This window comes from Diorhabda sublineata, chromosome 5 (assembly GCF_026230105.1).
Source record: "Diorhabda sublineata isolate icDioSubl1.1 chromosome 5, icDioSubl1.1, whole genome shotgun sequence".
Taxonomy (NCBI): Eukaryota; Metazoa; Arthropoda; class Insecta; order Coleoptera; family Chrysomelidae; genus Diorhabda; species Diorhabda sublineata.
Window position 1 is genome coordinate 31486928 of NC_079478.1, and position 16831 is coordinate 31503758.

General features: G+C 31.0%; 1 protein-coding gene across 1 annotated transcript in view; it reads left to right on the forward strand.

Moving 5' to 3' along the window:
- The window catches only part of LOC130443920 (hemicentin-2), a 182152-nt gene that overhangs the window by 58576 nt on the left and 106745 nt on the right, over positions 1-16831 (forward strand). Inside the window, exons 4-7 of the mRNA XM_056778818.1 lie at positions 4940-5056; positions 6388-6594; positions 9346-9497; positions 11570-11714. Coding sequence (XP_056634796.1) covers positions 4940-5056; positions 6388-6594; positions 9346-9497; positions 11570-11714 — 621 coding nt within the window. The remainder of the gene's footprint in view (positions 1-4939; positions 5057-6387; positions 6595-9345; positions 9498-11569; positions 11715-16831) is intronic.

Here is a 16831-nt window from a genome sequence, read left to right on the forward strand (position 1 = left end):
CGATCATTCCTACAAGATTTAAACGAATATTTGCAGATTCATTTATTTATAAAATGGGACACATTTAGAATCGAAACCCGCATACTTTTCCGCAGTCAAAAATAGGTGATTGCTATCAGGTTCTTTTCTAAATATTTACGCTACTGTATTCATAATTTTAGACGTCATTATCATTTCACAGAAATTATTGTGTTATAAATGGAATTATAACAACTCAAATTTCGAAAACTTTCTAAGCTGAAAGCTACAAATACACCCTCTAATCAAATTCTTTTGCTAATAGTTCTTAGAGTAGACTGCAATGGAGAAGAAACAATAAATGGAATCAACAGATAATAGCATAGAAGAAAAAATAGACAGAAATGCATAAATTATAGATGAATTGAAATAAGAATATCAAAGGATTAATTACGTAATAGCCGAAAACGAAGAAAGACTGAAAAATGTAGAAAGAGGAATAAGGCGCAGTAATATAATAATTAAAGGAATCGAAGATGGGGAGAATGAAATGACCTCATCGTCGAAGTAGTCAACACCTTTAAAAACTTAGGAATAATGATCAGCAACAAAAATCACATCAAAAATAAGATAAAACAAAGAATTCAAATGAGATATAGCGTATATAATAAGTACGAAATCATAATGTAGATCAATAGAATAAGACGCACAATCAAATTGTCTATAAGTCTATAAGAGTGTAAAGAAACCCGTAGTTACATATACCGCTGAAACTATGAGACTAACAAATATGGACGATGAACAAATAAGGATATATGAGAGGAGAATAACTAAGAAAACTCACGGACCAGTGAAAGCTTTTAATAATGAGCATAGAGGACTTATGAACTGCGAAACTAAAAATATATAAGAAAATGATTAAAGAACAATTAAAGCAAAACGAATACGATGGTACGGACACATTGAAAGAATGGTGAATCAGGATTCAAGGAAAATTACAGAAAAGAGATCGAACGAGAAAAGATTGCCTGCTAGACCAAAAAATAGATGGGAAGATCAGATTGTGCCAGACATACAAAATCTGGGAGTACGTGATTGGAACGAACAGATGCAGGGAAGAGGAAAATGGGGAACAATGGTCGAGGTTTCAAAAATATATGATAAGGTGTAATTAAATAAGGATAGAATGACCACCACAAAAATACAGGGTCAAAAGAGCTAAATTTGAGCGGCTATCAATATTTGATAAGGAAAACCAATTTAAGCAAAAAAAATTGCATCGATCTACGATTCTGCTTTTTCACTCGTTGACATTCACAGAGAAGTGTGTTAAAGTATAATATCAGATTTCACATGCATGTTACCACAAGCGGTAATTAGTCGTTCTTCCGCCACAACGCACCAACGTTTTCACTGAACCTTATGATGTATCTTTGAAGAAAACATCAATTCGAATAGATTTAACAACCATTATATAGTTCCGACATAGTTTTACATTTTTTTTGAGTCTCTTCTAGCTTCAAACTGTTCCTTAAGGACAAAGGGATGACTGAAGCTACTGCAACGAATACACTGAAAGCAATTATGAACACTAACACCCATGAGTGCTTTAGTGAGTAAAAGAAACACCTTTTAGAATGTGTTATTATATCTAAACAGGCAAATCTGGAGCATTCCACTCCACACTATTAAGGATATATAGAGGATACATTTATGGTAAGCCTTGTATTTTTAGAAATATACAACGCCCTGCATATTTGAAATCAGTTTTGGAATTTAGACGTAAATTATTCTCGTAATAGATTTTCGTCATGAAACTAATAAAAATTTGGTAGTTACAATTTTCTGATTTTTACGACAATGTGTAAAGTACCATTTCTAATTACAAACCATAAATTCAATGTAGTATCCATAATAATAAACTCGCTTATAACCATTACTAATGAGTGTGTGTATATAAATTGATAACTACTGTGATCAGCTGGTTGAATATAATATACATACTAGTTATGAATGTATTGATAATTTAAATCAGTTTATTATATACACATATGAAGTAGCTGATTTAGCACTTCTAAATTCTAGTGAAGAATTCTCATTCCCTTGATTCTTACCAAAAAATATGTAATGTCAATTAGAAAAGTATTATGGATATGCAAATATTACAAATATTGAAGGGAGGAAATATGGTTAGAAAACTGCTTTTCCTTCATCATGAATTGGTATAAAAATAAATATAATCAACTGAAACCTCCATAATTTATTTAGATATATTCGAGTATCTATATATTTCTGATTTTTGAAAAATACCAAGATATTAGTGACCCAGTCTGATAATTTTGTAAACATACTAGAAACCGCAATGTTATAAAACGAGCTTAAAATTAACGTTTAATATTTGTTTCTTCTCCATGTGAATTTAAATGCCATCAAAAACTGACAATTTATGATTATTTGCAAGATTTTTTGATATCTAATGATATCTAAACTACTCCTTTTGAAATGAAAATATATTTTGGATAGTGATAATTTCAGAAATGAACTTGTACTCGTATTATTATTGAGGTTATGCAAATACTACAAAAACAGAGAAAAACTAGAGAACTTTGATCTACATACGGACGCCTGTTAATCACATATTGAAGGAGGAAAAGATTAATAGGAAAGCGTTTTCGCTTCATAATAAATTAGTATAAGAAATGAATATAACCAATTTTGCATTATTCTAGAAGCCATAATTCTCATTCGTAATACAAAGAGATTGAAATCCACGTTTATCATGTGTTTCTTCTCTATGTGAATCTAAATGCTATCAAAAAACTGAGAGATTTTTTGACATCTCAAAAATTTTGTTGCAATAAACATATATTTTGGACTATGATAATATTCAGATTTTTTTTGTCTATCGTTTCGAGAAAAACACATTTGAAAAAACTTCACCTAACCATTGCTTCGTTTAAAATGAATGTTAAGTTACAATAAGTCTAGAAATTTATACTTCAGGTTCTATTATGAAAATACACGAAAGGAACCTTAATGACATTTTAATAAAACGAGTCAAAATTTCTATATATATGTCCATAGCTCAAAAATTTATAAAATTGAAAAAATCGATTTTTTAAATTGCCTGTTTTCCCCTGAAGCTTTAAACTGCTTTTCGATTCATGAGCTGATTGATGAATAAGTATATCAAAACTTCTATTGTATATAACTCTAACAATTTAGAAAACTATTTTTAAACTGCTTTGAACATAGGCAATCAAATTTTAGGATTGCAGTAAACCTAAAAACGTAAAAATTCTATTCATATTTCAGTAACAGTGCAGAATAATTATATGTGAAGACATATTTCTTATTCAGAAAAACTACGAAGATGGCCATCAGCCATCTATAATGAACGTTTTCAGTGAATTTTTGAACATGGAAAATGTTGATCATCGTTATGTGATGAAATACTTTTATTTTTAAACCCTTAGCTCAACCGATATAGGTGACCAAATGAGGTGATGACTCAAGAAATAATGAAGAGAATCCACAAAGCGGTACTAGATGATCATTGATTGAAACTGCGCGAGCTAGCAGACATAGTAGACAATTCAAAAAGTGCGGTATATCGCATATTAGCTGAACATTTGGATATGAGAAAGCCGTGAACAAGATAGGAGCCGCGTTTTCTCACAATGTCGTAAAGATGTTTCCATCGAGTGTTTGGCAATGTTTCACAGAAAGTTTTGCGCCGTTTAAGAATCATGGGTGGAACGTGGGTCTATCACTTTAAACCCTAGCAAAAGAAAAACAAAACAATAAACGAAAAAAGGAGAACCGGCTCCAAAGAAGGTAAAGACCGTTCAATTTGCGGGCAAGGTCATAGAGTCGGTTTTTTTGTTATGCGTGTGGGATAATTTTCATTCACTGTCTTTAAACGGGAAAAACTATCAACGGCGAGAATTATACAAACTTATTGCAACGGTTGAGCCAAGGAATCAAGCGAAAGCGGCCGCATTTGATGCGAGAAGAAAGTGTGGACCAGCTCATCTTGCGTTAAAACCCTTTTTAAAGTTACATTATATTAATCTGATTAATTTCTGAGTAATTTTGACCCCATTCAGCTAGATCCAGATCACAAGAAAGTTATATTTGGCCTTGTAAATAGATCCTAAATAATGTCTAAATTAACAGGCTTATTTTTGTTCAACCCTTTCGGACTTTTCCCCGATTAAATAAAAGTTGGTATAGATTAATTTGTGTGTTCAAAAGTTTCATTGGCTAAAAAGAACAATTAGTTAATTTCATAAGCTTTCGAATGTCTTAGTTAAGAATAAATATGAAATAATTATGCCATTTTGGATAAAATTCAATTTTATTAGTCAATTACGAGAAAACTCCTGATTTTGGCAAACAAACAAAATATGGAAGCACATAATTCAGAATCGAACTCCTCACCTAGAAATTCACAATTTCAAATGCGCTAGAAAAAAAAAGGAGGTAAGAGCCTATATCGACTGGACTATTGATGCTTATTTTTCACGTATATATATTCAATACATCCTATGCAGCTTCTATTTCATTTTCGATCAATTAGATTACAGCTACCATTGCGATTTACTTCATAGCTTTGGGGTCTAGATTGTCAAGAATGAATTATCAACTAATATCAAATAAATTTAATTTTCACAATGTTTGGGAAGATTGAAAATGTTGATTGAAATAATGAATCTATGAATAAGGAATGCTACAAAAAATAGGAGGACGTACCGAATGCAAATGATTTCCTATAATTTTCACTATTTACCATTTTAAATAACAGGAATCATCCACGAAATACGTAATATCTATAGATTTGAATAAATATAAAAATGAAACATCCTTAAACTCCATTTGTTGCTTGTGAAAAATGATACTTCAATATGCCATTTTTTTTCTATCCTAAAACATACGTGTTTAGAACACACAGTATTCGAAACAATGTACTGAATTTCAGATCAGCCGTCGGCTCCTAGAGTGTTTGACGCAGAAGGCCGGGAAATTAAAGCTGGACATCCGGCAGGACCTTTTTTAGAAGGACGTGAATTGTTTTTATCTTGTCAAGTTACTGGTGGTAAGTGACAATGTCCTCTAGATTTTAATTAGTTTGATTTATCATGATAAAATTGACCACTCAGGGAAGTCGACAAAATAGAAAACAACAACGCGTTAGGAACAAATTTCATTGAGCATTATAATAATTAAATAATGATATTGAACTTGATCGATTCAAAAATATTGTACATACTCTCCCAATTTTTGTTTCGGTGGAATAACTGCATGAATGATCAAGAAAGGATGGAAATCGAGAAATTAATTTCGTTATTCATTAAACGGTCAAAATCTTGAATTTCTGTACATAATTCCGATAAAAACTTACATGGAAACAACATATTAAACACCCCAAAAAAAGTCTGCCAAAATGGTCTAAATATGGGGCGCTGATTCTATGTTTACGAAGAAGCCATATAAGGCTCTCATCAGATAAAGAATCGACTATGGTTACATGTGAGAAATCTTCATACCATTACTATGGACATGAGCTGTTTTCAGAGGATGGAAACAAATCAAACAATCATCTCCTACTCCCACCGAAATAGGCTTCAAATAATTCTGTATGTATGTATATTTTATGTACACCGCCGCATCAATAACACGTAATGGACTAAGATTCGCAGTAGTACTGGCAATCAAAAATCACACATTCAAACTATCTTCACATAATAACGTCTGGACAACTGTATGCCATATTAAAGGCAACATTCATCGTCAGAATGGATCAATATAATAAAATAGTAGTTTTTATGACTTCTTCTGTACCATTCAACAGCTTTTTCTCAAACATCCGCTCGGTCTCTTCATTAATCTTCATTATTTGGGTCTCATAACATATCAGCATTCCAGGGAAATAAAAAGTAGACCAATGTGCCGAAAAAAAGCAGCTAACCATGAAGAAGCAATGATACTCAATGACTATAAAGTGATAATCGGATAAAAATTACAGTACAAGTGGTGAAATGAGTGAACTAGATTGCAATCGATATTAAAATCTATAATGCCCTGCGTTGATCCAAAGAAAAACAGTTGTAATTGTCGTATGAATCAAATAAAAATCGATCGCTTGAAGCACTGTAGCGACACATTTCATATTCAATCGAGAAAATATGAAACATTCATTATTGAACTGTCAAAAGTATCAAAAAGCAAAGACTACTTAACAACTGTTCAAACGAAAACTGTAATGTTGCAAACACTCAATTGTATCACAAACTGTAAACTCGCTAATTGATAGTTGATAAGACAATAAATATCAAAATAAAAAAAATCATTCGATTGCCTGCTCAATTTGTAATAAACAAGTAATTTTCACGAACAATATTTCCAATAATTTATTTCATACTTTAGGCCGCCCTAAGCCCAGTGTAACTTGGTGGTACAATGGTACAATTTTGGACAGCGTGATAGACTCCAGTAGAGAGTCGTATACGACTGTTAATCAACTTGTGATAGCCTCAACTCCGAGGTACCTGAAGGGAGCTCATTTTGAATGTCGAGCTTCCTCTGCTGAGACTGCTGGATATATTTCCAGGGAAGTACCGCTAACAGTATTTTGTAAGTATCAATTTGCTTCATAGTGAAGAATATATTTTCCCAAAATGTGCGTTCTATCAAAATATTTATTTAATTCATTAGTTACTCTATACTACCGAAACGGTCCTTACTGAATTACTAATAAAATAATTATAGAAAAAGAGATACTCTCTTTAATGTATTCTTCAATACACTACGTTCTCTGTTTTAAACACAGTCTTTAGTACATTAACATACGATTCATGTTTCTTATGCAGTACGTCCATAGTTTGCCTAGCAGCTGCTCCATCTGCTTCAGAAATCGTTTCCGACATTCCATCCTCGCGATCAAAGAAATATGGGCCGATAGCCAACACCGGGTCAAACAGTAGATTGATATGAGAGCAACTATTTTTGTTGTTTGTTTGTATGTTGCACTTGGATATTCGAAGGCTCAAAATTTATTGTTTAATTAATTAACATAAACAATAGAATGAACTAATTTGCAAAAATAATTACTGTAGTTAATTCTGTTAAACATCTTAAATCAAGGTTACATACAATATCGTTTTGGAAATGCCCAATTAACGACGAGCTGAGGTAGATTATATTTCTGTTTCCAAGTTATCTTCAATGTTAATATTATGATATGACGGTCAGCCAATAAGCCCAGTTCCTCAAAATCATCGACCAAATCATAAAGGTTGTGTGTTCTAATTTTGAATTAAAATAATGATGACTTTTAAATGATGATTCTGTATCATTTAACAGATAATTTTGGTCCAAAAAAATTGCTATTCAAGGAATTAATCTACTATCCAAACCAAAATAACAGGTAATAAGTATGCAATTACATAAACTATAGAATTCATTAGTCTGCTTCGTTACTGACGCATGTTGAGATATCTAGCCAGAGTACCTTGAACAAATATTTTGGTTGTGTAAACGCAGTTTCACTTCGAAGCAAATATAAATTTAATAACAACCAACGGACAACATTTTGACAGAAACGCTCCATTGTATGCAAATTATTGTTTACTGTGAAATATATTTTTCATATTTATAGGAAAATCAAGCTTGATGGTTATCTTAGTAAAATTGATTTATGGATATTAAGTGTTAAATATAATAGGTTGAATAGTACTATTTTTAACTTAGTCGGAATTTCTGGAACCGTTGATGATTTTCATAGTGAACACACTGTTTACACTACCACTACGCCAACACTCACAATTACACTGAAGTCTCTGAAGACGATAACTTGATTATCGAAACGCGTGTCGGACAGTGTATTTGTGGGTGTTGGTGTAGTAATAATGTATGTGTAATGATAATGTGTTAATGTTCAGTATTAATGTTTTTGTGAAGAAAATATTCTTCTTCACGTGGAAATTATAGCACTATAATTCGCCAAGTTCGGAAAGGATTTGATTTGCTGAAATTCAAATAAAAATCATGTCCTAATATTGCAAAATGGAGTAGATAATATGAATAAAGGTGTTATTTGACCTACCTACAATTCCTGTTTATTATAATGAACAATGGTGTTGAGTAGATATTAACTTACTTATAAAAACTTTTCTCTCACGATGAAATAACGCTTAATTTGTATCGGTCAATATCTTTTAGTTTCACAAAATATTTAGAACCTATTTCGCACTAATTTTTTGAATTTTCAATTATGTTTTTGAATGTGATAGTATGTACCGTATTGATATATTGACCTCGAATGTACTAAATTGTATCTACAACATTCACCAAAGATTCCAAACACTAAAATCACATGAAAATGTGGGTACTTGTTATGACGTTAGAGCCCTGAACTTTTTGGTATATAGCCCACAGCCTGACGCTTCAATAAATAATAGCTCTTGGATATTTTCTGTTACCAGATATTTATTTTATAGCTAAACAACTCTTTAGTATTAATAAGCGACTCCATAACCTGGAAGATTCCATATTCTTGGATTTTTCATCAAAATAAAGAATATCATCATTTACAGTTTAAAATTTCTGGAGATCACTTCATTTGATAAAAAATTTCATCATAGTGTTCATATCTTTACCTGAATTTTGCTGATATCAAATCAGCACTGACTTGAGCCGCTAGCTCTAATATATTTTTAGAAATATCTGGATTTTCTTCCGTGTGCACTTTTTGGAACTAACATGCATACACCTGACAGTAAATAAAAAAATGGCGATAATAAATTTATTGTTACCATGGAAATATTAATCATGTTTGATACTATTACATGTATTATGATCACTTTGAATATAAAATGTGCTAAATTCAATACTTATCCTTTTTAAGGTTGATTTTCAGATAAGTAGAATAAAAATTATCGTTCATCACACGTCCAGAAATGAATTTTTCCAGGCTCCTAATGAAATACACTATTCTATCTTTGATGCATTTTTATAAGAAATTGATTAGAATATTTTCATATTTGAACCAGTTTTGAAGTATGACGATTATGAATCTTTTCATAGTCAAAAACAGAAAATTATTATCACCCAGTTCTAGATTTTAAGAATATTTTTATCACAAGAGTTTTTCGATAACTGACACAAACATTAATACAATAATATCATTTGTAATTTGCAAATGTTAGTTAGTTAGAAGCTTTCGAACTCTGAATATTTCATATATAACATTTTATCGAATTTCATCATAGCCATTTGGGACCAGCTTTCTGTTCTCATTGATGATATAGAGAGTTCAATCAATTTTTTTGCAATCAAAAGTAGTATTTTGAAAATAATTATCTACTATATTTTGTTCTGTTCCAGTGAAACCCAATAAAGTGAAGATAGTGAGTCCTAATGATTTGCTGTCCATCAGTAAGTCACAAAACATAAGATGCGAAACTTCCGGTTCTTATCCACCTGCCAAACTAACATGGCTACTTGATGGAAGGGCCATTAGGAACGCTGTTGTTACTGTAAGTGAGTTACAACGTGTTACACTAGCCGAGTTTCTAACTAATTTTAGGTGCAATATCAGCACTCTAAGTATTAGCCTCATTCTGTGCTTTACAAGGCAGTAGAAGTGAGATATCAGAACAGAAATAACTGTGTTACGGTAGTTTAGAGTATTTATTTTCGATTACCCGAAGTTTCAGCATGAGGTTAGTATCTGACATTGAGTTCATTATGTTGACGCAAGTAATCATATTTGAATAAGAAAATTTGCTTTCTATGAAATATTGATCTTGATAATTTTGAGACAATCTATCCCGAATAACCAGTTGTGTATATGTATATGTATATGTATATAACAGGTAGATCCGATAAGTACTTGGCCTTTTCGTTTGATTCGCTTATTCCAGCGTTGCTCTAATTTCTTCTAATTGTCTGAAAAATATATTTTCTTGGGATTCGCAAAGAGACTTCGTAGTCGTAATTTTCTTTCATTCCACTTAAATATCTGCTCAGCAATTGAATTTATCAAATTTAGAAACAAAAAGAAGTCTCGCGGGGTCAAATTTGGAGGGAACTGTGGATCGGCACTTTTTTCTTCGCCAAAGACAGTCATTTCTTCTTTCATTTAACTGCAAATTTCGACAATAATTTTGCATAGCTCAGCCTTATTACTGTTTCCTTTGGAATACGTTCGGCGATTGAAATACACCGTTTTAACTGTTCCTTGAGCTTTGGTGTATACTAGTCGATCTATGTTTTAAGAAAAATCACGAAATGATTCAGAATTTTTTTAGATTGCGCTCAAAAAACGTCCAATACTACTCAAAAGCCGTTCTTGTCATCTCCCGTCTCAGTTAAATTAAACACCTTCAATTGGTGATTTGTCAAAATGAGATGGTGGATTTTTGTCACGTTATCCTCTGGTGGGTTTCAAAGCATCTGGACGTAAATCAGGAACCAACGTTCAACCACTTTGGAACGTTAAACTAATATTTGACTCAAACGTATGAGAAGAGTCACCATACATAGCTTCCTATTGGCCTTTAATTCAAATCTAATCTATATTGCTCTTTTTTCATTCTAATCCGCTTCCACTAGCGCTCAAAACAAAAGTACATGTCTGATTCAGCTGAAATACTGACAGTAGTCGTATACGAGAATGTACTACACGATGGATATTTTTGAATATATTTACACCATAGGGTAGGAATGCTAAATACTTATTATACTGACCTCTTGGTGAGAATTTGCACTTGCAATACTGCGAAATTAGAAGCAAAACGTCCAATCTCTCGATAAAGAAAAAAAACTGTATAGTTGATTGTGGGGATAGAAATTCTTTATGTGAAATATTATAAAGCCTGCTCTGCTGATCAGATATCAACCTCATAAACTTCACTAGTTTTCAATTAACTATTAATAATAGTCGGTGTTTTTTAAATACATGAATCAAAGGTTCTAAATATTCTAAAACAACTAGATCTGGAACTGGTAGGAGATTGTTATGAAATTCGGGATCAAAATCACTAAAATCTTATTTTTCATTCACTAAGAATAAATCATATCAAGGTAGAATATCACATTTCCAGTGGATTGAGAGCTGCAATAATTAATTTTTGCCATCAAATCATTGAAAAAAATTGTTCATCATATCTTCTTCCATGATAATACCTTCACGAGGTGGTGATTAGCGAAATTTTATATCATCCGTGCAATCCTTGAGGAGACTAGTTTTTCTCAAACATTATAAGGGGTGTAATAATATTTGCCTTCATCAAGAAAAACTCACATAAATCAAAACTTTTTTTCATTTTGTTGAAAGAAATAAATTCTACAATGTGGAAAATCGAAATAATGATTCCAAATAATTGATTAAATAGCAAACTGATCTCCATCCGAACAGATTTATCTCTTATATTGTAGAAACACCAATGAAATATGCTTGATTGAAATTAATATCATTCTTGAAATTATTTCTATCGAAATTTGCTAAAAATTTTTCAAACCCCTTGATTTTATGAACTATACGAATTATGAAGGTGAAATAAAATAAATACTAACAATTATATAATTATACTCCTATTTTTTACAGGAAGAAGAGACAGAAAGTTTCACTGGAAGCATTTTGTCGCTTAATGTGGCAGTAGAAGATGACAGCAAGGATCTGGTGTGTCGAGCAGACAATCCTAGATTTCCCGGGGGATACGCCGAGGATCGGAGACAAATACATGTTGCTTGTGAGTCTTTAAGTTCCACACTTACAATTTCTTATCCGTGAGAGTCTAACGGGAATAAAATGATGTATGAAATATTTTTATATTTTTAAAGAAAAAGTTTTATGGGTATTCAGCATTTAAAAGTATTATTGATGATGTATAATTAGAACATAATTGTGTGTAATATATGAAACAACTTGGATGATAGGTGAACGAATCGTATAATACTCTAATTGTTTTATTTAGTAAATGTAGTAGTAAATGAGTGATACTATACATTGAAATGGATAGAATGATGAAATTCTACTCAACAACTTGATCAGAAGTAGCCTCGGTTTGAATATTATGCAAGATGAAATAATATGATATTCAAGGAGGACTAAAGGTAACAATATAAATGGAAATATCTTTTTCTGTGGATGCTATAGAATGTTTTAATTTTTTGTCGTCAGTTCCATAGGTTCAAAAAGAAGATTTTATCAAGCAGTGAGAAATATCTACCATTATAGTGAGAAATATTATCTCACTGTTTACCCAAGTGAACCATATATTGTCACATATTATATTAATCAGTTTTCCATGTACGATGACAATTTGGTACACTCAATGTCTACTCAGAGCATGGCAGCATTTGTTTAAGTTTTTATAACAAGAGAAAAATACTTCATAGTTATTCTTGCTGTCATTTTCTAAACGAGCCAAGCTCTATTGTTGCTTTTTTATCTAATAATATGTCTCCAGATATTGTTCGAATAGTATCCGATGTTTTTAATAATATGCTACCAAACACATCAAGACACATACATGAATCGTTTTTTTGAAAATACTTTTTTAGTTCATTCTAGAGGGTTATCAGAAGACTCAAAAACCATTACTCATAGAGAAAAGTTCCAAGAGCCCATGCTTGGCCCAGGCTCTGCCTATTAAAAAATTTGGGGCGATACTGTTTAGGGCTGGGAAGCCAAAAATGAGTAATAGCTTGGACGCAAAATATTTCTGTTGAAAAGTGTATGATAGGGGCTGGAAGTCGAAAATGAGCTACAGCTTTAACGTAGAATATTTCAAAAAATTCGGAAATAGACAATTATACTGTCCAGAATGTTATGCAACTCGACGAAAATGTGTAGAAGCAAAATAATCTACCAGGCTTAACTTTATAAAATTGTTAAAATATAATTGTCCTCCACTTGATCTGCGGCACTCGCCTTCGACTCAAGCCAAAAACTGCGCTCGAAAGAAACATGTTTGATATTCTATTCACTTTTCATTGCATTTTTAACTTAACTACTCTTCCATTATTTTATTCATTCTAAAGTTTTAGATTATGGTCAGTTTTATTCTAACAACCTAAAGATGAGACAATTTTGTAGTAATATCTTAAAGGCGTGTTTTCAGTGGTAGATGATTATTTATTTAATCTTTTTTAACTGTATAACCCCATTATATGCATTCATCTCGGAATTCCCTATGAATAAATCTTTTTTCACATTTCTATTCATTTTTTATTATTACAAACATCACTTTCGATTTTTATGGTATTTTGGATAGAACTTTTAGTACGTTTAACTCCCAATTTCAATATACTAAAATGTTTTATAGTGTTTAGTTGGTCTTTAATGCTTCTAACACTCTATAAATATGAGGAATTTTTTTAGAAAGAAACATATGATGAATGTAGAAAAGTCTAAATGTTCACACGATTAATCTTGATATATTATTACTGTTTATTTTTGCAGAGTATCTGGAGGTTTATGTTCGTTCAAATTAAACAAATATCACGCGACTTAGTCGGAGGTTTATTGTAAACATAAGTTTATAATTTGTTTATTTGCTGAGAATAATTCGGAAATATAACTTCTGTTGATTCAAAGATGAACATTGAAATAATACGCAATGTTTTAAAACTTCGACCAAACTCAATAGTAACTGCCCACATCAGAGATTTATAATGTTTATATTTTGTAGTGTTAAAATGTTTCAATATTTCAGATGTAAAAATTCAATAGAACTACAACATTTCATTGGACAGTATACATATATAAGGATGAATCTCAAGAAATCATACCATAGTGTTTTAACCAAAAGTTGCTTGTTCATTCTAATTATGATAGGCTACAATTGCGAGGTTTATGACGATAAAATGACTCATCGTTTTTTCAATTAAAATAAGTTCTCTTGTAGTTTAATTCTTTGATGTAATATGATTGAAAAAGTCAATAATACATATCACCCCAAGGTCAACGGTTTGTTAATTAGTTTTCTAGTTTTCATTAATTGAGATACATTCTAGAATCAAATTTAAATATAATCGAAGTCATATTAGAGTGGAGTCGTGTCTATTTATCAAACTTTCTGATGTTGTAACTTGTTATGGTTATCCAATTGAAACCGTTCCAGTTCAGCTAATACGATTTCGTATTAGGTGACTTTATTATACAGTTGAAATGAGTTACAAAAGTGTGGTAGTATTTAGGGGACATAATTATATATATAAATTTCTTTAATTTCTTATTTCTTAGACCTTTTGATACGTTTATGCCTCTAAATCTATTTTAAAATTAGTTTTTTTAGCAGTTTTTGAAACAAAGATAAGAATTAACGTTTCGACTTTTATTTTGGTGAAGACTTGAATAAAAATCCAAACGGCATTTTCTATATTTCTTTCAAAAATTATAAAATAGAAGATACTAAAATCAAGAACATTTAGAAGCATAAATTATAGATATATAGGAAAAGAAATCTTACTGATCGCCATTTTTTTCAAATGTCAATATTGTGTCTTGATCTTGACTTGATTTCAATAAAATATCATGGCTCCAAGTATTGTTATCGTTATCAACTTTTGTAAAACATATTTGTATTAATTGTAAAACTTGAACGATAATGAGATGTGGACCTTTTCAGTTTAAATTTATGACTTAATTCACTAATGCCCCTTTTAAACCCCATTCTGAGAAATCTTTTTCAAACATATCTATTTAATTGCTTAATTACCTTGGTTTTTCCCACTTGAGGAAATATTACAAAATATCGATCTTACTTTCTATTTCTAATTTGAGTTCGAGTATGTTTTTACTTCTTGAGACCAGAATTCATGCCAACCCTTCAACAATTAACAATAGTGCGCATACTTTCGTTCATACTCCGCTCCTAACTTCGACTATTTCCTATTGAAAAATAATAACGAAAAAAAATAACTTTAGAATGTGGGAACACGATCTTATACCTCGTTTCTTTAACCGTAAATACTCTTCAAATATTCAATACTGTTCATGTTAAATATTCCTAACAATCCTTATAATTAAAATTCTAATTATATATAATCAGTTGTACATTCCTATGGGAATAGTAACCGCTCAATCAAGAGGTTTTTGGCTCGTGTTTTGTGATAAGTCAATCCATGTTCTATTAATGTTTCTTTTCTTAAAACCAACGTTCCTTCTATGTGTTGTCTTCTTCCGCCATTTCTCTCCATTTTTTCTATCCAAGGATTCCCATTTTAATCAGATCATTTTTTACTCGACTTTCTCATTATCTTTTTGATCTTCCTCTGCGCCGTTTTCCTAATGGCTTCTATTCTCTTATTCTTTTAATTTCACTTTTATTTGTCATCCGTTTCATTTGTCCTAACTATCATTTTCTCTGAGATTTTATATATCTGGTGATAATTTCTTCATTTAAGATTTCTCAAATTTCAGCGTTCGTGAGGAATCCATGAAATTCTAATTGCTAAATTGTTGATTTAATTTTAACTTATTCAGTAAATTTGGTCGATTTTATTTTGAATCTCTTTAAATCTGGAAAATAAAAATGCGTGTATTTTATTAACTTCTTCAAACAAGCTGGATTGTTTCCTTAGTCGTAAAATCATTATTTATCGGTTTACGTCTGACGTCTTCCGATCTCTAACCGTCATCTGTTTTTATCCTGCCATCCTGTTAGTTAGTTCTCTCTTCTGCATTTCCTTATCTATGCCCTATCTCCAGCTTCATGGTGGTCTTCTATTTCTATTTTCTAGGAGTGTCTCCACTTTTTAATCTTGTATTCTGTTCTCTGACACGCCTTGTATGTGAATATACCAATTTAGTTTTTTGGTTTTGTGTTAAAAATTTCACGTAATAAATAATACGTTTTGTTGAATTCATAATCAAATTACAAATTATAGTATAACTTGTAATATCAATACCTTTTACAGATAATTATTGCGAAATTGGTGAATAATTCCATGACTGTGATAGAAAATTTATTTTCTACATGATCTAATGAATTTTATTGTCATTTATAATCAATAGGATCTCTTTTATATATTTCAATCGTCATTTATGGAGATTTGATATGGCAGTTCAGAAAATATCGTTTCCACAAGTACAGATGTTGCAGGCCTTCAAAGGAATTCTTTATTTGCGATAACGACTAGTAGACATTTTTCTGTCTCCACCTATCAATTATATCCCTAGATTTTCATGCACTAGAGCCAATTAAATATTTCTCATTTCTATCAATTCCCATTTTTCTGAATAAAGTTGATATTTCGAATAATTTAGAAATATCTATAGTATGTAGATTGTTATATAATTTTAAAATTTATATCGCGAAGGCAATTACATTCAACCGTTGGTCTATTATCAAACAAAGCTGCTTGTTACTATTTGTTTGATGTCAAGTGTATTAATAGGTACATTGTTGTTTATTTATGATAAAGTAACAAAAAGGGCATATAATTACCCACATAAAGCATTTTTTATTATACACCTTTCAGTTTGATAAATGTTGAGCAATAGCTTTTCACGTTACATGTTGAATTATGTGGTTAGTTCAAATCGATTAATTTCAGTACGAAACGAGACAAACATCATATATAAGGTGTATCAGAATAGTATTTCATATATTTTGTTAAATACCAAAATAGAACGAAACTTTTACTTGTTTTTTTCTAAACGAATTTTCTATCAAAACAGACCTAAAATCAAGATGGTTTATTAAGAAAAATATAAGTTGAATATTTAAGGAATTAATATATTAATCACCATGAGATAAGGAAGAAATTTTCTTTCATACAAAACTTGTTCGTTTATAAATATCAGTTAGCTAGACAAATATCTTTTTAATCTTTGTTATGTTTCACTCATAAAATCAAA